We start from the raw sequence: 26,696 nt of genomic DNA, 5'->3' as shown, positions 1-26,696 counted from the left end.
CTGATTTGTAAGTTTGTGAACATCTTCAACCCAAGGTAGCAAAAATTCAAAGAAAATGGTTTGATTTTCCCAAAGCATCTCCCTGCTCATTAATCTTTGCTCCCTTTTTGTTCCAGACAGCAAAAATAAATGTATGAAAGTGGGTCACATCAGAGCAGTCTTCACTGCCAAAGTCTCACCTGACTGCGTGTCACGGCTGCCCTGTAGAGCAGCGCTGCGGGAGTGAGGCGTTGACTTCTGGGTGAGCGTGTGATCGCTGTCCCATCCTCCTTCTCCTCTCCCTCATGGGGGGCACGAGCATTCCCGAGTACAGACGTCCTCCCTGCAGCTGCCCCTCTGCCACATGGTGAGTCAGGGCTACTGGAGAATGGAATGGACGCTGCATCCTCACTGGGCGTGTCACTGCGTGGAGGCGTTTCTGCTAGATCATCAGTCCCCACACCCACGTCGGGCCCATCCTCTGGCCCATCAGTTCCTCTGCTCTCTTCCAGCCCAGCTGAAGCGCTCTGACTGCCTGATCTGTCCAGCCCCGGCCTTAGCTGCCCCTTCCTCCGGCCCTCAGCTTCCAGGGTAGTGGAAATGAGATCGGGGCTGGACGAGGACATCTTCTTGAGCAGCAGGTCATGCTGCAGGCCTCTGAGGGCTGCGCTGGGGTCTAGACGGTACTTGCTGCTGGGTACGGAAGAGGTGGCGTTGATCATTGCTAAAGAAGAGGAGAGAGTGGCTTTAAGCTGAGCCAAGTCCCCGCTGCTGCCTTTGCCAGACTTCCTGTAGCGGGGTTTTCCTCGGCGTGAGCGTCCAGGGGAGGTAGAGCCTTTGTTAGGGATGGTGACCTGGGTCATGGATGAGTCCAGTTTGGGGAGGATGACCTCTGACTTTAGTAAGTCTGGCCTAAAAAGGAAAAAGAGACAATTAAAAAATAAATGGGGAAACTTTTTGAAACTTTAAAAAGCATTAACTGCTTATTAGTTTGTTGTTGGCATTCCTCATCTTATCAACTACAGGATCGATTTGATATTTTGTTTATCATCAGTAACACGTTCCCTAACCTGTCTGTGTCAGCCATACATAAGTTCACTCGGCTCCTACTGCGGTCGTAGGTCTTTAGAGATTGGTCATGAGTTAACATTTGAATCATTATTTTTGAATTATTAATCTTGTAAAAAGCTAAATAACTTAATCAAGTAGATGGGAACTGTCACTAAAACAAAAGTGTAGTGTTACCCTGGTTTGTAAAGAAGGACCATGTCAGCTTATGAAGGGTCATGGCTAACTTTGATTGCTTCTGCACAACAATGTCAGCAATCCTTTAACATTAGGGTGCATGTAATACTCATTTGCATCTTGTTCTAACTTCCACCTATTTAAGCTGCAGCTGTGAATAACTGTATCCCTTTCTGTCTCACCTCTTGCTGTGCGAGGGCAGTTTCTGAGGTACATTGCGCTTCTTCATGAGCTTCTCCATCGAGTTGGAGGAGGCCGACTGTCTGGAACTGTGGTGCTTAAAGCAGCCCGGGTACTTCTTGTCCAGCGAATGCTCCCTCCTGACGTTTAAACACAAAGCCATTACCCTTTAAATGATGGATACTGCCTCCCTCAGTATCCATCAGATATCGATGGGTTCTGAGTGAGGCACATGAGAGCACTTTATCAGAAGCAATGGCCTTTTGTGACCAGGTGTAATTGCCATTTACTTCACATTTCAGATAAACCTCTCCATGCTCTTTCATTACAAATACTAATAATTCAAATATAAAGAAGTGTTTAGCACAAAGTATCTATATAACTAAGACCATTTCATAGCCAATTTTACTGATGCAATATTGTGCACCACACAAGGGCTTCTTTGATGTAAATTATATCATCTGTTACTTTGAATAGTAAGTAAGAGCAATTTCGTTTTCATACTTGAGCAGCTCTTTCTCTTTGATCTCCAGCTGTAACATTATAGCATTGAGCTCCATGTAGAGGTTGTTGGCTCTCTCCAATTTTCTCTCATAGTGCTCCCGGATGTCCAGCGCATGCCTGTATGCAGAAGAAAATGGGGCAAAAGGTCATGAATTTGCAGTTCCAGGTTGTTGCTCGATGGAGCAGTGTTGTAACTGTTAATTAAACCTATATGCTTTAACCTTTATTTAAATGCACTCATGATATTTTACATTCTTTCTGCAAGAGTGCCCTGGCCACAACAGGCAGCAGCTCATCAGTCATGGTAACACAACAAAACATACACAATATAGATCAAGTGTATATGTACATTACTGTAGGTTAAAACAGTACCAGAATATTCAATCCTGAAAAATTTGAACACAAATAGGCCAGCCTGTGGGTGGTTTAAAATGTCCTTAAATTCATTAAGCAAGACCAAATATTTTGAAGATGACTTTGTGAAACTGCTTTTTCTCCAGCTTGTATTTGGGGTGGGATGTCTGCCTTTTCACAATTAATCTTAAATGGAATAATTAATTAATGTTCCATTAGTGCCTGAGTCTGTTTTTCCAACCTGAGTTCTTCTCTGCGTCTCTTGATCAGCTCCTCATCCAGCCTGTGAAGACACGTTCCCTCAGATTTGATCTTCTCAAAGTGATGTCTCACCTCATCTCTCCACTCCACCTGTTGGAAGACATAAAACAAAAGGTAATGACTTAGGATGACAACACAGTTCATAATTTCAAAGGGAAAATTTGTCCCTGTGTTGATGGGGGTTCGGGAATAGCTTTTAACTGCCCTTGTTATCATGTAATAATACTTCTTCCACTATTGATGCCAACTTAATGACGACTGATGAGTCGAAAAATAAAATAATAAACAACTAATTAACATCAATAATACAATAAATAAGATAAGCAACAATTAAAAATCACTACACTTTCCTTTAAGTTAGTATGATCACGAATATAGATCTGAAATCAGCAGCATATACTACAGCATAATGGAAATAAATAAATAATAAATAAGATTCGGATCAATTGTAACAACACTTTCCCTTTCTGCTCGCTTCATTATTTATTCACAGTCTAATATTTAGCAACATGGTTTTTCTCCAGTTGCTACAACAATTTTCTAAGCACCCTTTCATCTCCTGGATAAGCTGCCACTTATCTGTTTGACTTAATAAAGCATGACTTGACTTCATTTGTCCAACATTAACATTGAATGATATCAATGCTGTGAGGAAACATCACTGCGCCTTGATTAAGCAAAAAAAAGGTTTTTATTTGCAGAGCAGTTAGGATTCTTTTGTGTTACTGAAACGATTCTATTAGGCTGTCAGATGGTAATCAATACACAAGAAGCCAATCTGAACATTGACTGACATGACATGAATATAAAAAGAAAGAAAGAAAAAATAAATGCAGCGTGGGCATTTTCTCTGCACAGTGAAGCATGACAGCTGTTATCTGATACCTGTCATATCAAAGGACAAAAGGAGTCAGATTTATGGGTGTGCGCATGCACATGCACGTGTATTTGACTTATAAGTGTGTGTGCATATCTATCCGTGCATGAGAGTGGCTCTTCTTAATAAGCTAATGGACTCTGTGCACAATCTTCTATGTCTCCAGTCCCCTTTTTCCTCCTCTCTCTTTGCCTCTGCACTCTACCATTAAACCAATCAATACACTCCAGCAGCAAATACTTCTTTCTAATGTCACAAGAAAAATCCATTATGGGGCAGAGAGGAGAAAACTGGGGAGGGTTAAGGCGGGGGAAGGGGGACAGGGAGAAATAAAGGATCAAGGATAAGTGGAGAGACTGAAAGAGGTTTATGTTTTGCATCAAGATATTTAACCAGATGAAGAAGCTTCACAAGCAGAATAAAATCTTGTTTATTTTGTGTGTTTGTGTGCATGTGTCTCAGAATTATATATGCTTGAGTTATAAATGGATCTGTAGTCCCTTTGTGACTGAGCAGAGACAATGTTTCCCATACTATTATACTTTTCTAAATCTCCTGTCCTTCATCTGCTTATGTTTTTGCAGGGCTCCACCACATTTGCAATGTGCTTCCATCCCCCACCCAGTCACAGGTAGACAGGCACCCTCCTTCCCATCACACTTTGACAAGATGGGGGATGGAAAAAAGATTCTTCCTTTGACCCGTGGACTGTATATAAAAGACCACAAATCAGCACTCATATGTGACATAGAAAAAAAGAGCCAAGGAACCAACAATAATGCGTTGTGATTGAGAAGGCAGGTATTATTAGTGGACTCCCGAGAGACCCGAGGCCCCTGTGCAGCTGCGCACTCTGCACTGCGTGTAGTTACGACAGCAGACTGGAAACAAATGGCAGCAGCTTGACAGCAAGCTGAGTGTCCATAATGCTGGCAGTTGTTGATAGGAAAAACATACACACTCGTGTACTTAATCTAAAGTTAATCTATTTATCTGTTTGATGAATGACTCTCCTGCAATTGCACACATATAACAACATTGTAAATTAAAAGCTGTAAGACCTCATTCTCACGTTCTGTCTGCTTTCTGTGTAACGTTTAAACTAATGAAATGAAAAATATAATGAAATGGAATAAACTAGGGGTCAACTCTGTGGCCTATTTTTTAAATCATGCTAACATGTCACGTGCCATATCAACACTGAGGGAATCATTGCCTCGTCCTGCTCAAGAAATGCCTTCTTAATTCTAAGATAATTCATTTTGACTTGATGGAGAGCAAATTTCGCAGTCCTTTTCTTGCAAGGACAGAAAGGAAACAAACACATAAAGGGAGCTAACCTGCGTCTGAAAGTAAGTTTCTTGGGGAGTAGACAGTATATCTGCCGAGGCGATGTCCAGATGAAGGAGGATCTGTCGAAATGAAGGTCTGTTTCTTGGCTTGCAGTTCCTGAGAAACAGATTAAACATGTTTTATTAGCTCCCTTCTTTTAAAAATCTCTTTTTTACGTAACTTTATGTATATTCCTCCATTAACTGGATGACATTTCCTATCCTCTACCTTTTTAAAGCTTCTCACTGCACCCTCTTCTCTCAGAGATTTATTTTATTTTCCTCCCTTCATCCCCCTCTCCCCCTCTCCTCACCAGCACTGCCTCAGGAGCAGTTTGAAGCTGTCCGGACAGCTATCAGGTACGGGCAGCTGCAGACTGTTGTTGCCCACTCCCCAGATGATAGCAGAGGAGTCCACGTCCTTGTAGGGCACCTCCCCTGTCAACATCTCCCACAGCACGACGCCGAATGACCTGCAGACAGACGTGGCACATTTCCACTCAGACAAACTGATAATGATGTGGAAACAGATGAAAAGGCAGAATGAAATGTCCCACTGTCAACTTTCAGTAAATAATTCTTATTTGCTTCTAATGAGTTTTATATGAAAACGTTTAGTCTCTGCTTACAATTTTCTTTCATTTGAATTATGTTCAAGATTTGTTTAACCGTTACACACTGGTAAGAAACCAACATAATGCACATGCAGTTATGGTTATAATATTGTACAAAATCGGTAAAAGTACTGACTTAGGTCAATTAATGTGCCTGAAAATATAGTATGCTGTTAAAGGCTGATAGACTTTACTGCTGTTTGGTATAGGAGCATGACAGCACGCCTATGGGAAGGGTAACTACGGAAAGTCTGTTGCTGATGACTCCCTGGGTTACCATGGTGACTTTGCACAGTATCCAGTAGCATTACATGTATGACTGGGGGTGGGGTGGGAGTGTGTGTGATATACAGTAGTGTTTACATGTTTATTTTTAGAATCCCTCCATCTCCACGCTTCATGATGTTAATGCACCAAAAAGGAAAAGACTTCATTTCAACACAGTGCCTGAAACTTTCAATTTACAGCAACATTTCTCATCTGTTCCCTCAATTTTTATTTGAGACCAGCAAAATGAAATGAAAATTTGTCTTCATTCTGCTCATGTTAGGAAAAGGATTTAGTTGATCATGATATACATGTGCACAGCACAAATATAAGCTCATTTAAGGAAAACAAAACTCTAGGTTTTTTGTGATGAACATTAATAATATGCCATCAGCTGACATTTATCTTAACTATTACAATATTATCCTGCATTGTAGCGGCGGACATAATTATATGGTGATTGATCTGAGGCACTACAGAAAAATGAAAACAGCGGATAACATACCAAAGGGATCATTTATCAGATAATTCAAAATATTTTTGAAGCACTATGGCAAAAAAAAAAAAAAAATCATGAGCTATTATGCATTTAATGAATGAAAAAGATTTTTTGTACTCCGCAGAACTTGAGGGATGAGTTCGATGAAGCGCTGAGTCCTACCCTGTTAAAAAAATTCGCAATATTTCAGCTTTGAAGCCAGGGATTTTGATCCGTTTTTCTAAATGTTCTTGTAAAAACTCATCTTGATATGAATTATTTTTAGTATTCATCATACTATGTAATTCACAGGCAGTCGTTAAGATACTTAAGATGGTTAAGAAATCATCAGTGTGCAAAATACTAATTTAGACATTTGTCTGTCATCTAACTTTGAGTGTGACCAACTGTAAGAGACAGTCGAAGTCTGTCATTGGGAAAAAGACCACTGCTTTTTGGAAAGTCACCCTACTTGTGTTGCTATGCAAAAGTCCTCACCAACAACATGTATAGATATTAAACATAGTGTCTTAAATCATCTTTTTTTTGTCTTTTCCATTCTACTGTGTTTCTGTGTTTGTTGAGCTGAGGGTTTCTGCTGCATGCAGATTTCTACACGGGTATTTACTCAAATACATTTCTATTAGTGATGCTCCGATCAGCATTTTTTGGACCGATCACCGATCACCGATCACCAAAATCATGATCTGCCCGATTGCCGATCACTGCCGATCATGGAAGGAATCTGACATTTCCATGCCTTTCATCTAGCAGAGAGTGCACCATTTATAGAAATTAAACCGCCAGAGGTAGCTGGGGACATGTAGAACAAGAATCTGGTGGAGTTTGCAGAAAACAATTGTTTTTTTTATTTTCTATTAATATTTTAATCTGCCCATAAACACCATTCATTGGGTATGATTTCAGCATCAGATTATTAAACAATGATGCAGTGAAATGACTTGAAAATCACCACAGAGGTAGCTGGGGACATGTAGAACAAGAATCTGGTGGAGTCGGCAGAGAACATTTTGATTTGGTTCTAAATTAATTTTTCAAATCTGACTATGCAGAAATGAGTTTGATTCTGAATATGCTTCAATAATTTTGTTCTATCATTTTGTTTTAATCATTAAAAAGAATGTAGTAAAAAAACAACCAAGTAATGACAGGTGTATGTATTCCAACAAATGTAAAATCAACTTCGATATAGATTTCTGAGTTTACGGGGTGCACTTGAATGCACCATAAATCCGCTCACACACTTTACCGTACAACGCGATGTAAACGGCACTAGATTTTCAAGTGTAGCTAGCGCGACCGTGCCTCTCCGAAGCGCAGATGGCGTGACCGCAGTAAGTTTCACATCTTTCTGACACACTTTGAAGAAATTCCAGACAGGAGAGGTCATGTTGTCGAGATGCACTGTAGAGGTTTTGCCTCTTCGGTTCTGTGCACACGTCACGTACCACATTAGAAAGTGGTTGCTAGTAATTTACGTCAAAAAAAAAAAAAAAAAAAAGCTGGTAATTTACGTCACGTGATCGGTTTTTTGATCGGCATATTTTTCCGATCGCTGATCAGGCTATTTTTGGGCATTATCGGCCGATCATGATCGGCATCGATCGGAGCATCACTAATTTCTATGAAATTAAATTGGAGTTGCCAGATATTATATTTTTGGTTTTGTTGATTCGTAGTGTCCAATGTTCAGTGGGTTCACGATGGAGACTACGTGTTTTTTTTTTTTTTTTTTTAAATGTAAAAAAACAACATCATTTCTACCAGCTGTCACTGTATGTAACAAAACAAAACTAAATGTTTACAACATATGGAGGTACTTAACTACAGCCTCTTATTTATCTGCTTCTCTTCTTGTTGTATGAACTACTACCAAGTGATTTACATAGATTTAAACAAAAATGTACTATACACACCCAGGCTTTGCTTTCTTTCTACATCAAAAGCTTTTTAATCCTATTTTCACTTGTCAGCTAATGCACTGCTGGCTCGTGGCCAAACCATCCGAAGGTTATTTCAGCCTCTCCTGAGCACTGCAGCATCTGGCAGATCAATTATTAAATTAGCCAGCGTTCCTTTCAGGACAGAGAGACTGATGGAGGGATGTAGTATAGGGAAACGAGCGAGGCAGAGAATGTAGGGGGGGATCATGGCTTAACATAGGGCAACCCATCAGATATGGTAGAGACCCTATAGAATTTCATGTAATGAGATATTATACATCATACTGAATAGATTTTCTGGGAACAGGATCCGTCGCTCTGCACTGTAGTAGACTGCAACTAATGAGATTCTATGTTGATTCTGTGGCCGATAAGAGAATTCATGAGGGAAATTTTCAAGATTTCACCGGTGCAAAAGGACAAGTTAAAAGGGTTACGACACCTACCAAATATCCACCTTCTCTGAGACGGGTTCGTTGCGGATGACCTCAGGAGCCATCCAGGCCACAGTACCAGCGAAAGACATCTTAGTGCTCTTGTCAATGAGCTCTTTGGATGTGCCGAAGTCAGAGATCTTAACTGCATCATCATAGGTGATCAGCATGCTGCAATTAAACATTAACATTTCATAACATTTACATTTTATAGTCTGAGTTTGTTTGTGAAAATAATAAAAAATAAAGTCACAATCAGACATTGAGACATTGGGTTGGTCAGTCATATTATACTTTATCACTCTATGTTTTCGGAAAAACCTGACCAGCGATGTGGTAGTTAAGGATTTTGAGTAAATAAGCCCCCCCCCATTCTTTATTTCAAATCATAGCTTCATGATTTGGCCAGACAGTGTATCTTGCTAAAGAATTGATCATCATTCTCAGTGCTGGTTACCAGATGAATCTGCAGCTTTGCAGGCTAATTAGGAAAAAAAATATATATATTTCTGTTAATCTTTTATCATGTTTTTGCTCTTTGCGCATTTCTGCTCCTCTTTCTTTGTAACTCTGTGTATACCAAAATGACATGGAGTGAGATTCATCTTGCTGATGTGTTTAAATCTCATTCAGTATCTTATCTATCTTTATTGACCCCCATTTTAATTCTAACTCTTTCACAGTGGGTTTCCCCTGACATTGCTATTTATACTCTTATCAAACAACCGTAGTCACAGTAAAACTTTACCAATTCTGAAAAACTCACTTGGGTGACTTGAGGTCTCTGTGGATGATCTTGTGGAGGTGCAGATAGTTCATGCCACCAGCGATGCCCATGGCCCACTCCATGAGCAGGGATGGAGTGATCTTTCTGCCCGCTCTCAGCACTTCGTACAATTGTCCCTGAGCGCAGTATTCCATGAGGATACAGTAACAAGGAGCCTGGGTACAGATACCCCTGAGGGAGTTTGAAAAATAAAAAGTATGAACAGTATGGTAAAGATAGAAAATAGGAGTTTTTCCTGTGTTTTGTAAAACCTGAAATTTGACTAGTTTTGCTTTAATGCGTTAATGTCATCTGAAAGCCCAGTTAATAAATCATTATCAGTGAGCCACTTTTCGCTAGCTCCAGATTTATGCAACACATTGTGCTTTCAGTCATTTTCACATGGATGTCAAAAAGCATTGTCAATATCATTGACACACTCAATTCAAATGGTCTGATAAACCAACTAATCATTTCTACTGACTTGAAAGTGATGATGTTGGGGTGTTTGAGCTTCCGCAGGTGCTTGATGTCGGTCTCTTTGATGTTCCGCACTTTCTTCACAGCCACTTCCTGTCCATGCAGTTTGCCAAGGAAGACGGCACCCTGGGCTCCACTGCCCACCCACTGAAGGTCCGATATCTCTTCAAATGGGACCTCCCACTCCTCTGAAGAAAAAAAAGAAGAAGGAGACAAAGCATTAGGTTGGTGAGTTTGTCCGTGTAGCTGAATACAGAGGGATAATTGTGCTAGCCTTCACTGCCAACAGATCAGTTTCACTTGCATGATGAAACTTAGCTGCAAAATCGTGTTTGAAAACTGATGTTGCATGGTGACGTCTCAAACTAAACACCTATTAAAGCCCAAACATGATATGCTCCTCAGTTTTTTTTATTTGATATGTAGTGAGGCTGTTGTATTTTGCCCTTTGTCCAGGCCATTAGTACTCACACAATGTTCAAGACCTAAAAATATCAACAACTATTGAATGAATTCTGAAATTTGGACAGGAATCTATGGTGCCCAGGGAATGAATACAAATTGTTTAGATTCTCAGCTATCTCCTTTTCTACCATAATAAAGATGACATTTATGGTTCAGATGGAAACATCTGGACAACTTAAAATGACAGCTTACAAGGAGAACTCAGACATTGCTACATATATTCAGTGTCCCCTAAGGTTAAAATCAAACAAATTTGATGATCCTTTGACTTTTTGTCAAGTGATGGCATTGAGTTAAAATCTGATTTGTTATCAGTAAACAGTAAAAGAAATCCCACTTCCAACAGCTTCCCTTTTCTAACATGTAATGCGGAGTAGCAGCTATTACCGTGCTCATACTAAAGGCAAACATAGTGAGCAGGATAACTGCTAAGTATCTGGATGTTGTCACAATGAGCATGTCAGTATGCTGATTTAGCTCATTTAGCACAACTGTGACAAAGTTAACTGTAAAGGACTCGCAGGTGTGACAGAAGACCAGCTTAAACAAACATAAAGATAAACATAAAGGGGTGTAGAAGATGGCCAAAAAGCTTCCACTATAAAGAACTGGGGGTCAGTTCATGTATAACACAAAAATATCTTTGTAAAATGAAAACAAAATTTGATTAAATGCACAACCTGTACATAATTCTGCTGTAAAACTTTAAACATCTGACAGTAAAACCTGCTGGAAGCCTCAAGAACACAGGCCCTCAGCTGATATCTTGTTCTGCAGTTGAACCCCACCTTAACCCAAAACTCGGGTGCGCAGGCAGACCGACAGTGAGCTCTAATCTCCTGTGGGTAATTCTCCCTCAGCCTCCTAAATCCTGCTTAGTGCCATTGTGGGGCTGACACGAAACAGGGGTCCAACGCTCAGGAGGGGTTTGGAGGAAGGAGAGGATTTGAGAGCCTAATGTGGATGTAGAGTGAATAGAGAGGTGGAGGAGCAGTACTGATGGTGATAACTGTGTCTGGAAAGAGACAGGAGGGGGATTCCCCTCGGGTCAGAAGGGGTCCATGTGGCTGAAGACAGGCTGTTAATCCGGAGAAAATATACAGCTTACTCTGCTGCTGCTCTTAACCCAGGAAAGAAGATTCAGTAACATTTATCATATTAATGAGGTTGACACAAATGATTGATGCTTTCAAGTGATTAATTGAGGGCTTGGCCTCTAATGAATCTCTCAAATTTTCCACAGTAAAGACATCAGACTGCTTCTGACATATCAGAATTTTCTTTGGCTCTGCTTTGTTTGATTTGAAATATTGAGCAAATTTAGCACATAAACAGACACCCCTCTATCCCTCAGACCCAATACAGGACATACGATTTTCCTGCCTTCTGCTGTGATACTTTCTTCCTTCCAGTCAAAGGTTAAGAATGAATGGGGCTCGTCATAAGTTGGGCATTCAATTGCAAAAGTCCTATTCATTTCACTTTTATAATATCCGATTTGCTGTCATGCGTGTGTGTGATTCAATGTGATGACGAGGAGGAGAGAAGTGAGGTGCAGATGGGCTGGGAGTGATAACAGCACAGGATGAAAAGGAGAGGAAGGGAGACAATGAGAGGTGGAAGGAGGAGGGGAGTCTAGGGTAGACATGAAAGTAAAAACAGGGTGATAAAATATCAGAAAGGAGAGGTGTATAGCTGCCACCTACTAGCCTGATGTGAGATGCTGTATTTATTTGATCAGGCTTTTGTTTGGCATCTTATCTAACTTCATATGTTCATGTCAATGCTAGCTATTAAGTGTTTCTATTTGTGGACGTGTTTATGTCTATGTGCATCCATCTTTGGGCGCGTGCTCATGTCGGTGTGTGTGTGTCAGGTTTGTGTTAATAGAGATGAGAGGCACAGGGTCAGAGCATGGCCATGCATAATTCATGAAGCAGATTTGGAAGAGGAGTCTCAGGGGAGCCCTGCGCTTTTGTAGTGGCTGCAGACATAAACAACGCAACGTCACAGGGAGCTAGTTTCACTGGGGGGTGGCAGTGGGAGGTGGGCGCAAGCAGGCAAATGGATGGGAGGGGTGTATCAGGGGAAAATAAGCCCTTTGCAGCTTTGATAGAGTCTCCTTTTCTGGATGCAGCTAGTTCATGTCAACAAAAGTGTTTGTTTACAATGTGGCCTTTGTGGGAGTCATTTTCTACCCACTGCTTAATGTAATTAAACAGGGAGATAAGATCATTTAATTAGCATATCAAAGCTTCCCTCTAGAATTAAATTGGAGCGAGTGGTTGCTTTTATTGGAAAACTAAAAGCCACCATTGATTGTACTGCACATGGAGGTGCTTTGTGTGCACTTTATACAGAAATAAATTTCATTGCTAGACTCACCGTCCAGGCCATGTTTGTGCTCGGTGGAGTAAGCCTTGCCAATCATAGTCCAGACAGGCCGTAAGCACCCAAACAACCCCTCCAGAAACCCTCCTCCCCCTCCTGTGGACTGGCACTGCAACCTGGCATCACTCGCCTGGCTCCTGACCACAGAGCTGTCCGGCTCCTGCCCCTCTCCCTCTGTCCTTCCAGGGCTCCCATCATGGTCATGGAGCTTCAGTACACTATTGGCAAAATGCTCCTGTTGTTCTTCACTGGGTGTCTGGTTGTGTCCGGCAGGCTGCCCCTCTCCTCCTCCACCCCCTGGCTCGATAACCCCCCCAGTGTCTATGGAGAGAACATTTCGGAGGACACACTGAGTCGGGGTCAGGTCCATTTCTGGGGTGCAGGGTGTTTCGGCATCGAGGCGGCGAAAAGATGGGGGATCAGAGAGGGGACTGTTAAAGCCTGAGAGGGATGGCGAGGAGGCCCGAGGTTCATGAATGAGAGCCATGAGGGGTTGTTGTCATCAGTATGACGGAAGAAGTGGGAGCCCTGACGAGACCACACAAAGAGACAAAAATATTAGAAATGAAATGAAAGCTAAAATCATTATATCTGCAGTTTGGAGACCTATATAAGTAAACGCTTTAGCAGTGGTTAATAAGTCATCAGAAATAGCAACTTGGTGGGGTTACAGTTAAGCCCTTAATGACCCAGGTCTGATCCAAGCAGATCTGACAGGGATGTGAATGCAGCCAGAGAAGGTGTACCCCCCTGAGGTGTGATAAGTGTCACAGAGAAAATGCATTTCAAAGATGCTATTCTTTCCAAGTGCACAAACTTATACTGCATATAAACTAGATGAAACTGATGCAGATCACTGCAGAACAAAACATTATTACACAAAATGTCACATACTGTTATTCAAAACATTCGTAATCTTAGGCACCTCTCATAACTAAGAAGTAATGATCTATTTGGTGATCTCTTGGATGAAGGTAGAGATAGGTTATCTCTGTGCTTGTGCTTTGTATATACCATATGGTCAGCACACTGACACAGAGTTATGATGTATGTCTGAAAAGATCAAACACAAGAAGTGTGACCTGATTCGGGCTGTGTGGTTAATGAACAAAAGAGCCTCCTGTCAGCACCATAAATCTGAGAGACCCTCAGCTGAACACTAGCTTTGAGGAAGTGCACAACAAACGATATGGTGCCCCTGTCTTAGGTGCCACAGCATCACAGTGAATACTCCAACTAACTGCTTTTTGGCTTAACAAGCTAACGACAAATAATACTAGTGCTCTACAGGCCAAACGGTGACACAGTTGGTTGTTAACATGGAGCAACATCCTTGATTTGATAAAAAGGATAAGAATAGATGCTGATAATGAGAGAATTCTGACGGCTTCTTCAAAGCTCTACATGTCTCCAAGGACAACAGCGAATACATGCTTAGCAAGGAATGAGAGCACATAATTTTCTCTCAGAGCTTTTTAAAATGTACTCCTCTGGTGTCTCTGATGAGCAGGACAAAGATTATAGGTTTTACCCACTCTGCTAAATAATGACACAAATCAAAATCATTCAGTGGCAGCAAAATTGGGATAGTTTACATGGTGCAAGACAAATCACACATGTATTGTTTTAGTGAAAGCAGAAGTTAGAGCTTATCAGTTTGTCACTGGGAAGTGCACTTACAGTGTTTTACATAGCCTACCCATTAGTATGATGGTCAACTTGAATTAGGCCTAATTGTATCTTCATGCTGTTGGACTATCATATCAACCATACCGACACTCCCACTTTAAGTAATGTGCCTGGCATCTGGTGTATGAGCCAAGTAGCCTAGTTCTATAAAATCACATATTATTGTCCATTCTTATAATAATTATATAGATAGTCCAAAACGGGAGTAATAGATGAGATTCATTAACAGAGGCACAATCATAAATCTCAAAGTAAAAAAAATCCTGCTCATTATAATTTTCTGCACCAAGAGGAACCCATCTACTGAGACACATCTGGTGTAACACATCATTCACAACCGACTGATCCCGTCTCCTAACAGTCTCCGCTTTATTTATCTCACTTTATTTATCTCGAGGTATCAGCTGCGGGAGCAGTGGGAGTGGGCCACGCTCCGTTACAGGCCACTGCATAGTGGATGTTCCGGAGGCGCATCATCGCTTTTCTTCCCATCTCCAGTGCATCAGTGAAGCTTCGCTGACAACATTTAAGTGACATTCAAACACGATCGGACTGTGTAAAATGGAATAATAAAGGGAAAATGGGGGATTTTCTGAGAAGCCTAGCTGCCTGGTCCTCTTCTCTATCACCCCCAGTGAATGCTGCCTTGTAACGATTCCTACCTCAGTGCAGACAGCTGGAGTCCATCGCTGGTGTTTCCTTTAAGTTTGGGATTCTAATCTAATACCACGCTAATAATTCTTCCTTCTTGGGTTTGTCTGTGTAGTCAGCATCCGCGCTTCCTCCTCTTCCTCCTCCGCATCCAGTGGGGTCCCTTAGCAGCGGATGGATCTGTGGAGGTCCGTGTCTCTGCCGCGTTAAATCCAGCAAACGGTAAAAACAGCTCCAGCTACCCTCTCTTGATTCGCTTGTTTTTTTTCTACACCGCCTCCTTCTTATCCCCTCTGAGGATGCGATCTGCGCACACTCAGGAATTTATACGGCACCGTCTCATATAGTAAACACGACCGATGAGGAGAAGGGGAGAGGAAGGATGAGAGAGAGCCAGGCAGTATAGATGTCCTCCAATCAGATGACAAATGCGCTGTGACGAGCGGCGTCCGGTGAGACGCGGGACGAGCGCAGGTAGACTGGCTCTTGTGAGAGCGCGGCTACACTTTCGGGCAAAGAGGCGGGGGGTCAGCCGGTATGTGAGGTGATCAAAATGATGTCATTCCCAAAGCATGCAGCATTTGACTGGACAGCACCATTTAATCCCTTCAAACCCTATTAACGCCCTGTGTATGGAGGTCGCTCGCTGTAATTGGTGCATAATCTGCGAGCTCCTTCTGCCACAGCCTGGACATGAGGGAAAGACGGCAGGTTTTTTATCATCATAATCTCCAATCTCTTCTGACCCATTTCTCTGAGACAGAAAGAGTGGGACAGCACACGAAGAGGACCTAAATGTGACTTTCCCCAGGCGTGACATGTTTCCCTGAGCGACTTTAATTAACCTGAATGACATGAATTATCACACTAGCTTAAACAACTTTCCGCACAAAACTCATCGTTTCAGGTTCCAAACACATGAAGTAAAAATAAATTAAAAAAAACCAACATCTTTAAAGACTCCTGCTTAAAATAAATCTCTTCAAGGTGTTTCCATGACCTCCCAGCGAATTCATTGTTTATTCATAATCTTAATTCATAATGTTTTTATTATTGTGTCATGCATGAAATTATGCACATATGGGCCTGCAACACCAAAAAGCCATATAAAACTAAAACCAAGATGCCGCCTGTTGAAAAATAAAGAAATAACAGTAAGAGTCACCATAAATACTCAGATTTTTGTGTCTTCAACAAAATGAATGTTGCTCATCTAACATCCACCTTTTGTGAGTGACATCATAAATATAAACCAAATACATATTTTGTTCTATCTTTCTGTGTTTTAAGAGAACAAACGCAACTTTTAATCTTAATAACCAATACAATGCATCGGGATTTCAGAGCTTGTGCTTTTGATACACATGGACAACAAATGACAGTAGCTTGTGTGCAATACAAAAGAAAATGACGCACAAGTTAGGGAAATCCTGCAGGGCCAGATAGACTCTGCAGCCCAACTGTGAGATCATGAAATCAGAGCAGAACGAGAAGAGACGATATGGCTGACATAGATGTAGTGTATGTGAGTTTGTGAAACAGCAGGAGATCCCGTGTCAGAGCTTTGTATTTCCACACAGTCCAAAAGGTTTCAGCTACATGACCCTTTTTGTGAACTAAATCCAAATCCAGCCCTTATCTCCCAGATTAAGCCCACGTTGAGCTTAAACCCATAACGATGACCTCATCGTGCTGCTTGTAGACAGTGGGGGAAACCCAACAAGTGCACAAACTGTAACAGACCGGCACAGATACAAGCAGCGAAAGCCTCTCTGTACACTCTTCTTTTGTTTTTTTGTTTTTGTTGTCATGAAATAAAGATGAAAAACAGATCACTGCCTTTGATACCATCAGAACAAGGACAAAAGAGACTGAGTCATTCATTTTCTACATTAAGCCATCAAAATGTCCATTTTTTTCTGGATGCTGTTGGGAATAAAGAAGCAATGAAACCCAAGTGCTTTTCTATGTACTAGGCTGATTTAACACCTACGGCAAACAGAGAACAACAGCAAATTAACAGTAGAGCTATCTTCATCCAAGTGATGGAATATGCGCCCACATTTTCTGCTAAATATTCTAATAAATATAATAGATATAGTCAGTGAGTAAGGCATCATAGCAGTATATCTGGATAATTCATTCTTCGCATACCAATTTCCTAAGTGAATATGCAAAAAAGCCATGGCTAAAAATGCACTTTATGAATGTTTAATGCTGGTTTTAATATCACATGGAAAAGAAAGTGTGAAAAAATAAGCGGCTTTCATCGTTACTGCTTTTTCTTGCCATCCCTATCTACAATTCCTCTCCTTACTCTGTCTTAAGGCAGTCTGAACAGAAACGCACTAGCTCTCTTTTATTACTTTTCCTGAAAACTTTCTCCATGATTTATTTATTGGAGCTTGCATTTGCAAGACGGCTCCTCTTCAGTGATCTTCAAGCCTCTAAGGATCACAACTGCTTCTGATGCCCAACAAACAGCTTCTGCCTCTGTTTTCTGGCTACTCCACCAGAAACAAGAACAGATTGAACGCCGCAGGGTATCACTCCTGAACAGACAAAAAAACACCTTCACTTTAAAAAACATTGCACCGCAGATTTTGAACGAGCTATATTAGCAGTAAATATCCAGCAGAGATACATTAATTTAATACATCACAAAAATCAGACTACTGAGAAAATGGCAGCCCAGCCCAACAAATCCAAATAGCTGATGTAAAATGCTGCATTGCTTGGCAACATGCATCATTATCTGTAGGAGGGAATTAACAGAAGCCTGCAGTGGAGAATGTCAAGAGGAATGTCATGTGTATGCGTGTGCATACCTCTGACTCCGGGTGTACAGTATGTTGCGTGAGGCCCAGTGCCAAGTGAACACAGATTGTCCCAGTCCGGTTAGGGGGAGGGTGGCAGGGGAGAGGTGTGTGCGCATGTTTCTGTGGTTGAATGTGGACGATAGAATGAGAGGGAGGGCAGCTTCTGGCTCTTTGGGGAGCCTATTTATGGATTCTCATCGAGAGCCCCTTGTGTTACTCATTGTCACTTTCACTCATACACAGCTGAATAGGTGGCCAATCATCAAATCCACTCAACTCGATTCCTAAAGGGAATGTTAACAAAGGACCAAAGATAATTGCCGTTCTGCTTTACCATCTTATTGACTAGAAACCAACAGCAGAAGAGCAAAAAGTCTTGCAGATTCCTGATGAAAGATGAGTAGGTGTGTTTCTGCTTTTGGTTGCTTGTGTCTTCATTTTCACTACAGAGTTCACTGGGATAGACTGAGATTGGCCAATAGCATCATCAATCAGGTTGCCACTACTGTGCGCTTCATCCATATTGCCAAGTGATGGGATTCATTAAGACTGGCGCCAACCTCCATTGGTGGGTGGACAGAGGAGGGTGTTGTGGGTGGGGGATTCTCCATTTCAACAGGATGATCTCACCGCCTGTCTGCATCTCAGGAAGAAGAGAATTCATTCATGAAGTTCACCCATTCACACATACGCGTGCACACACATGTGCACACACATCTACAACACGCTTCTCTGAAAGGGATGCAGAGGAGACAGTTGTGCCAATGAGGCAATATTCAGGTGAGATCATTGCAGGATGTCAAGCTTCCTCCTTCCTTTTTGAAAACTCTATACAGGCTGAGTGTTGTCTTGCCTTGCAGTATTTGACCTTTCCTGCCTTCCAGCAACGAACATTCAGATAGAGAACAAATACATTACTGAAAATTAACATGGCTGTAACTCCACATCCATCAGACATGGTGGCCAGCAGATAAATAGGTGTAAAATATTCACTCTTCTTTTTTTGGTCTCACATGTGGAAAAACGGGGAATTTTTAAATGCCCACTTAGTTCACCTGTGGTTCCTAAATCTGCATGTCTGTTATCATAGTGCCTGTCAAGTGGTTTTTAAGAGCTTTCTCAGTGAAAACAACTGCCTGCAGCAACAAAAACATTGTCAACCAGAATAGTAGAGACCAACCAGAAAACCAAAGCAGAGATCTGAAACTTTCAAATGTTGCCTCACGTCAGATGAGAAAAAAAGCCATTTATAAATCTTTTCTTTTAGATTAGGCCTTGCTCTAAAATTTGCATTTCAAGAGAACAGAATATTTGTAGTCCGTGACAACAAATTGTAGTGTTCATATGTTTTTACAAAGAATGAGGTATTTTGATGATAATCAAAACTCAAGAGTGGTTTCAATGCCATATTTTGTTTTTCACTGGATATCACACAGCTTGCATGAAGAGACATTGTATTAATAAGATTACAAACCTATAACTGTGACAATGTGAAGGGGTGGCATTGCCCAGCATCCTACAGTCTGTGTTGGACCACAGTTTCTGATAAGCACGACTTTCTGAGATAATTAGGCAAGTTTATTGTTTCTGATTAGACCATGGATGTGAGCACAGAGAGAGTGGTCTGCCAGCTACCATAAAGACAGATAAATTGTTTAAGCACTCCTTTGTCTGTCTGCAAGTTGTTGCTGCTAGTTTCAGAGCCTCCATGTGAGACATAAAGGTCGGTAAAGGTGTATTTCTGAATGGTGATTAAACACTCGCCCACTGCACTCAGAAGAAAAGGTGCTGGTTGGATCAGTGTAAAAAGGGTTTTAATTCAATTTTCATTCATAGTTTTGATTTCTTCTTTTATTCCTATTCCATATTATATTTTTAGTCTTACAATTTTCAAATCAATGTTCACGTTTTTTTCAATTGTTGTTTGATTAAAATTATGTACCACAGCCCCATTTCACTGAAAAAAGGAAAAACATCTTTAAACATTTACCACATGTTAAAAAAAAGATCAATTTTCAATTTTACAACTTTCTCAGTGATGAGTTCTGATCCAATAATGAGTCCCCCCAGAATTTCATGCTTCTCACACCAGATGTTACTTAGAACCATTGGAGAAGCTGTAAATGAAAATGGTTTGGAAAAGGGGATAAAAAGGCACTTAAAAAAATACTTAGAAGGTGATTGGATAAACACTGTCTATTATCTACTTGTAGCCCTGTGACAGATTGGCAAACTATCAAGAGTGTATCTTGCCTGATTGCAGCCTGGATAGGCTCCAGCACTCTGAACTGAATAAAGCGGGTATAGAAAATGGATAGATGGTTGAATCACCAACTTTCACAGGCTGGTTTCAATTAATTAGATCAATTGAGAGAGGCAGTTTGTTATTATCAAATTTAGTTATAATATCTTATCCAAGAGGAGAAGACACTGTGTTTTTTTTTTCTTATTTCAGTGAAGAAATTCTGTTCACATCTGACCTAATTAATGCTACAAGCAACTGCCCCCTTACTCACCCCTTAAGGGATGGTTGCCATTGGTGGCTGTCACTTCTAAAATCCACCTGTAGCACACGGAGTGGTTGGCTACAACTTGCTGTGGCCAGACCGCAACTGCATTTGTTTGGAGCTTGGCAAGACTAATTTTCTCTGGATCCTGACTGCATGAATCTTTTGAGAAACCAGCTCCCTCACAATATAGTCATTGCACATATTGAGGAGACTGTGCTGGCTGTACAGACTGAGAGTACACCTGTGAGAAATATCTGGTCCTTAATCAGCTTCATGCTTCACTGTATTATCCAGCTAAAGGCTACATATAATTATCTGTACATTTTATGCTGGTTAAGTAGCAAACAGTAGGTGCAAACACTGAAAACGGCAGTTTGACGTGTCTAAAAAAATGGTGAGGACGGTGGCAGTAAACCAAAACAGAATAATTGAGGGAAGTTGATACTTAAAATTTATAGATTTTGGGATAATGGCAGAGAACACACAAACAGTCATGATTTCCATTTCTCATAAACAGAAACTGACAGGCTGAAGCCATTTCAAACTTTATAGTTGTTGATAGCTACAAGAGTGTCAGACGAGTGAAGAAACATGTCGACTCATTCTGTCATACTCTAAAATATGCTAATCAAAAACTTAGATAAGTCATTACTTTGATCTTTCAAGGAGATTAGAGACACGTCTGATTTTCCTTTGAAACCTCATGAGGAGCAGGGAGGCAGTCGGGCAGCCTGCTGTTGAGAGCCTCTGGCAGAAAGCCAGTCAGGAGAGGGTTAATAACTATAAAGGGGAGGTTGGAGAAGCCTTCCTGAAAGTCACATGGTCTGTGCCGAGAAGGGGGGGTGAAAGAAGATTGGAGGGAGTGGGTGGGTGGGTGCAGGGGAGGAGAGGGGGAGGAGTCTGGAGCATGTTGCCGTAGAAACAGAATCCTCAGTTGGCCGGTGTGAAGTCAGAAGCACAATATTAGGCGGTGACTGCACATATATGCTGGTGGTGCTATGAGGTAGGTGGGTGGATTGGAGGGATGGGGGAGCAGCGGTGACTCACGCTGGAGAACGCACTCTGCATTCTAATGGATGTGGACGCACTCACACACACCTACATCAGCTACATCACCTTCAATCCTCAGTCCCCCTCCATCTTAGAATCGCCCATTTCTCCCCACTAACTACGATATAGCATGGATCAGCGTTATCCTGCACCACTCTACTTCTGAGCATATAATTAATTCATTATGTCACTGGAAAATCCATTAGCATAAGTTTTGGTGGCTTCACTTGCTTGTGTTGATAAAGGGCATCTATTAGAGGGAACCAACTGCTTAGACAGACAAGAAAACTACACCCATGTAATTGGTGATGGTATAATTGCACAGAACACATAACAATTAAAGAGATAATATGTGTGAACCATGCTCAAGATTATCATTGGATTAACCACACTTCTCAAATACCCTTGAGGGTAGTAGTTCACCAGCTGGTCCAGAGAGGTGTTAATAATTATATTGACCATTTTTATGCTGTTTTTTGGGGGGAGGATCTTTTCTTTTTGGCTGAAGGGAGATTGGCTTGTATCTCATTAGATTGTGGAGAAGCCGTCCGTGTTAATTAATTTTTTTTCTCAGGGTACAAGACATAAGTGCCAATAATAAATATCTTTTTAACAATATATGAGGTGTAAAACCTTCAGGGCTGATGAACATCTATCTGTTTTTTAGCACAATATATACTACTACATTGTGATATTAAACAAAGCTCCTGTGAAGAGCATCAAAAGACAGGTTCAATAAAAAAAAATAATTGGACAGGCAATATTTCAATGTAAAGTTTAATTTAAAGCAAATATTTTTACATCATTCTAGATGTTTTAGTTAGAGGGATAGTTATTTCTGTCTATTAATTAAAGTTTTTAGGGAACATTTATGTGACAATTAGTCTTATTAGGGTAATCAAAGTCCTGCTTGTAAAGGTTTTCTGTCAAGATATGGTTTTCTGTTGTTTGTTTGACAAACAAAGCATACTTTCTGCTGTTAGCATCAGCCATTGCTGTGTTATAACACTGGGAGGATGTGATGTCCACTGACCCTATAGCAAATAATTGACTCTTGATTTAACCGTGTTTTGCTTTTCCTTTTAAGGAGAGCCAGAGCAGGTTCATTTCCCATCAACGCTGTGTGTAAAACTGGAAGCAGTAGGGAAAAAAAAAAAATCACAGGCACTGTGACGTTTCAACGGTCACCACCTACAACTGTATCTCATGGTTAGAGGGGAGCCAATGGGGAACAGGCTGGCAGTCTAACACAGTGCTGGCTGGTCAGCAACGTAAGATGCTGTGGCTGTGGGTTGACATTAACCCAAGGTTTCTCTTTGCTTGTGACTATGACTCATTTTGGTTTTGGGAAGAGGTAGTGGCTGCTGTGACATCTGCAGTAAAACAAAAAGCTGGATGTCCTTTGAATTCTTTACTTCAGACTTTCTCTCAGATTTTTTGTTTGTTTAAGCCAGAGGCTCGTAGTGCTTTTGACTTCTAACTCCTGTCAGAATGCATCAAATACCAGCTACAAGTATCTACCTGTGACCCCTAACTCAAATTTATGGCCTTAGCACTGATGTGTATTTGAAGAAGTAATTTTTTTTCCTCTCATATTTAAGATAACTTCCATGTAAAAACCAGACAACTACTGTCCATAGAAGTAACCTTTGTTCTACTGTGAATATTTTTAGAATTTAGTTTGTATGCAGTGCCATGTGATTGATGTTTTCCACTTCATTTTAATAAATTTCTTTGGTCTTTTTCGTCAGTGTTATCATCTTATTGCGCATCACATGTATCTTATTCGTCTTGATTTAAATGTTTTTGAATGTTCTTCTATGGTTTGTCTGTTCTGTCTAGAAAATAAGACATGAGATGATCCTAGATTTGCCTAATATATTCTGCATGGCATTGTTTCCGTTATTAGTATTCTGGAGGAATACCAGTCTCCAATTATACAGAGTTATGCTAATTGCCTACTTCACCGGATCTCATATTAGCAGTATTAAGAGTCATTAATTCAGCTGAGGGACAATTACTATTTGGGATGATACTGTGATGGAGCTGATATTCCACTGAGATTTTTGGATGTAAATGACAGGAGCGACAGAAACCAATTTAAGTATGGTTTACTAATGATATGATGAAAAAAAGTGATTCATGTTTAATTAAGAGGCAAACACTCGTATTCAGGAGTTGATTTATATTCATATGTTGTTATTGTTTATTCTATGCAAATGTTTTATATATAGATGGGTGGTGCCGAAAAGTTACATAAGTCCATAAATGGTCTAACAGTGACACAATTTTAGGGATTTTTCATGTATCATGACGCGATTGAAGTATAGACTTTCACTTTAATTTCAAGGGGACATCAAACAACATCAACTGTTGGGCCATCAACAGGCTGAAAAAGTTAAACACACTTATGATGGCTCATTTAACACTTTTATTATTCATTAGATATAATTAGATTATATTCATTAGAATAAGAATAAACCTGCAAGTTCAACAACACCGACAGGCGTGGAAGATCACATGAGAAAGCCAAGGTGGATGTTCACTGAATTCTTTCCTTGTATAAGAAATGTATATTCACAACATCGAAGAAAGTCAAATCCATTGTGGAAATATGTATAGATAAAATTACACTGTTCAAATACTCATGGACCCCAACTGTTAAACATTACAGGTAGAGAAAGGCTCCTGTTCTCTCACAGTTAAAGAGCCAACTTTAATTTAACCTCCATGACAGTTCAGCCAGTAGCGTCAATGCAGTGCACTGTCCATGGTGCTGATCGTGAGCTACAAGGCCTTTATGGAAAGTGCAAAATGTACCAGATTTATTTACTAATTCCAACGATGTAAATACATGACAATGATAAAGGTGTTAAAGACTAGATAAACAATTTCATGTACTTAAGTTTTAAATCTATATATTTTTTTCTTCATATTTGATCATCTTTGACCATGGAGCTCTATATAGATGGTGATCTTTCATGGATTAAACATTGCTTGTGTAAATATTTACTTTTTCTCAGGGAGAGAAACCTCAATTTCAAGAACTATTCTTACAAAATTAATCTTTTCATCATTTAATATTAAGTCTTAAAGTCAGTCTGAGACAGATACAAACAAATAACCAAAAAACACTGTTCAAAGCAAAGTACAAGTTATTCTTCTTACTAGTATTATTATTGTTGTTATTATTATTAATAAGTTCATTTATTTTTTTTACCAAACAGGACTTTTTTGGTTTTATATTATACACGTAGATTGTCCCTAAGAGTCGACTTCTGAAAGTCTTTTTTTAAGATACACCCACACCTCTCAGGCAAAAGGACTCCACCCACCTAAATCAATGTTTATTGATTTCATTACGCTAAAATAAAGACTTGTCAACGTGCCTGGTGATTGTGAACTGGTAATTTGCGATGGAACAGGTCTGTTAAATGACTGACCCGCAGCGCCACCTGGTTTTTTTTCCCCCCAACAAAACCAACATCTCGTCTTACCCGACTGGACTTACTTTCATGTCTCAGCCTTGAATGTCACTACATTGTCCTGAAATGAAGCCTGAAATTACATTTCAAAACAACAAACATGCGTGCAATGGTAGTGAACACTTGACAGGATATTAAAAGCATCGAAGGTATGAATAATCCACTGCAGGAAAGAGTGTGCAAACAGGACTGTGGTAGAACAACCTACCTTTTGCAGGCTTGTGGGGGTTCGATAGCAAGACGCAACTGTCTATCCACTGGTAGCTCAGCTTGTAAACAGGAAAGACGAGTTGTTTGTTTCACACGGGAAGACCCCGGAATCATCTCTGCTCAGTCGGTCTACTTCGGGGGCCCCTTCTGGCTCATTATTTCGTCAATAAACCTTGAAGGTAATGCCGCGAGAACGTGATTTGGGATGGGAACTGAGCCAGACACTTCTATTTGCTCTGCCCAAACCCGGTCGCAGTTCACATCTGCGTTTATAATTGCATTTATTTACAAGAAAGACATAAATAAATAAATATGTGTACAAATAAGATACAGATTTCTAAAGTAATCCATTCCAAAGCCTAAGTAGTTTTGTGCTTATTATGCGTTAAGCCTATCATTAAGCCTATTATTAAGAGGCTAAACACTTTAGTATTAACAATAGATATATTGGACGTGCATTTTGTTGTAGATTTAATTTCAGATTTGCAGTTTTCCCCATCAAGCTCCTTACAATAATGGCACAATGAAAATATGTTTGGAAATACATTTAAAATCATTAAATTGAAGCTCACGTTTACTGATAGAACCCAGCAGTCAGAGCTCCAACACAGTCCTCTACAGAGATGGTAGAAGCTACCTCAAGGAGCAAATGTGGTCACAGAACTGCATAAGTCAGGCATTTGTTGTACAGCGGTTACATCTCTGTCCAAGGAGCTGAGATGTTGTATATTACGAATAAAAGTTATACAAGCTCAAAGGCATAGCATACTAATACTAACTTTTACATGGAAATAGCACAATGCCCCATACAAAAATACAAACAAACAAACAAACAAAAAATAATAAATATACGTTTTGTTCCCAAGAGCTCTGGAAAACAACTACATTTCCATTTAAGTTGGCACACTATGTGAAATGTAACCATGAATGTAGTTATTTGTCAATTATGTAAACCTATCTTGCTATAACCAATAATTGACATTGTTTTGGAAAAAAATAGATAATCCCTTTGAAATTAGTGCCAGCACTTTCACAATGTGTTCCAACTTTTTGAAAACAGGTTGTGCTGTAGACTGAAACCACTTAAACCGAACTCTTTCAACAGAACCCTGAGTTCTGTGTTTGGCGAACAAGACACTGCTCAGTCAAAACAAAGACTCAGAACATTGGGGAAGAGATGTAAAGGTGGCAATTCAGAGATGTATTCCAGTACAGGTACTGTATAATGGAGCAAAAGGTAACAGCAATAACGAATGGCATGCAAAGCCTGTGAGACTCACCCCGAAGGACTTTAAACTTGAAGCTGCTACAATTTGACCTAATTTTCTAAAAAAGAAAAAAACAAACAAAACAACATGAACAAAATGTGGAATAGATCTGAAAAAACTATGTATTGCACAAAAAAATAATAAATGTGTAAAACCCCAAACATTAACACTTGTCATCAAAACGAACTAAAAAGCATAAACTATTTTAAGACATAAAATCACAGTTTAAATTCTGTACAGATCATTGGGTATTATTTACATTTTTAAAATGTATGTTAAATGACTGTGAGAGATAAAGCGGTCTTAAGTTCATTCGAGGTAAGATATTAACACATATTTTTTCTTTCTCTTTGAACTGTCTAAAGTTTTTTTTTTTTTTTTTTAATTAACATTGAACTAAATCCATTAGACAGTCTCTGACTAA

The 26,696-nt window shown here is 40.2% G+C and overlaps 1 protein-coding gene and 1 long non-coding RNA gene across 3 annotated transcripts in view; one reads left to right on the top strand and one right to left on the bottom strand.

Moving 5' to 3' along the window:
* LOC142377375 (mitogen-activated protein kinase kinase kinase 12-like) overlaps positions 1 to 25,156 on the bottom strand; it is a 29,000-nt gene extending 3,844 nt beyond the window's left edge. The window contains exons 1-11 of one of the 2 annotated variants that reach the window (XM_075461414.1): positions 25,003 to 25,156; positions 12,585 to 13,118; positions 9,739 to 9,922; positions 9,255 to 9,446; positions 8,501 to 8,659; positions 5,046 to 5,204; positions 4,741 to 4,849; positions 2,504 to 2,613; positions 1,909 to 2,025; positions 1,407 to 1,544; positions 180 to 891 (exon numbers count right to left, since the gene is read on the bottom strand). In XM_075461414.1, the coding sequence (XP_075317529.1) occupies positions 180 to 891; positions 1,407 to 1,544; positions 1,909 to 2,025; positions 2,504 to 2,613; positions 4,741 to 4,849; positions 5,046 to 5,204; positions 8,501 to 8,659; positions 9,255 to 9,446; positions 9,739 to 9,922; positions 12,585 to 13,077 (2,373 nt within the window). In that variant the 5' untranslated portion in view covers positions 13,078 to 13,118; positions 25,003 to 25,156. Of the gene's footprint in view, positions 1 to 179; positions 892 to 1,406; positions 1,545 to 1,908; positions 2,026 to 2,503; positions 2,614 to 4,740; positions 4,850 to 5,045; positions 5,205 to 8,500; positions 8,660 to 9,254; positions 9,447 to 9,738; positions 9,923 to 12,584; positions 13,119 to 14,941; positions 15,291 to 25,002 lie in introns of those variants that run through there. The other variant, XM_075461413.1, reaches the window with a different exon arrangement.
* LOC142377379 (uncharacterized) lies at positions 65 to 4,456 on the top strand. The gene is made up of 3 exons (XR_012769508.1): positions 65 to 2,212; positions 2,533 to 2,637; positions 3,985 to 4,456. It is a non-coding gene; the product is annotated as an uncharacterized LOC142377379 (long non-coding RNA).
* Positions 25,157 to 26,696: the final 1,540 nt, after the last annotated feature.

This window comes from Odontesthes bonariensis, chromosome 3 (genome assembly GCF_027942865.1).
Source record: "Odontesthes bonariensis isolate fOdoBon6 chromosome 3, fOdoBon6.hap1, whole genome shotgun sequence".
NCBI classification, from domain to species: Eukaryota; Metazoa; Chordata; class Actinopteri; order Atheriniformes; family Atherinopsidae; genus Odontesthes; species Odontesthes bonariensis.
This window is presented reverse-complemented; position numbering and strand designations above follow the sequence as displayed.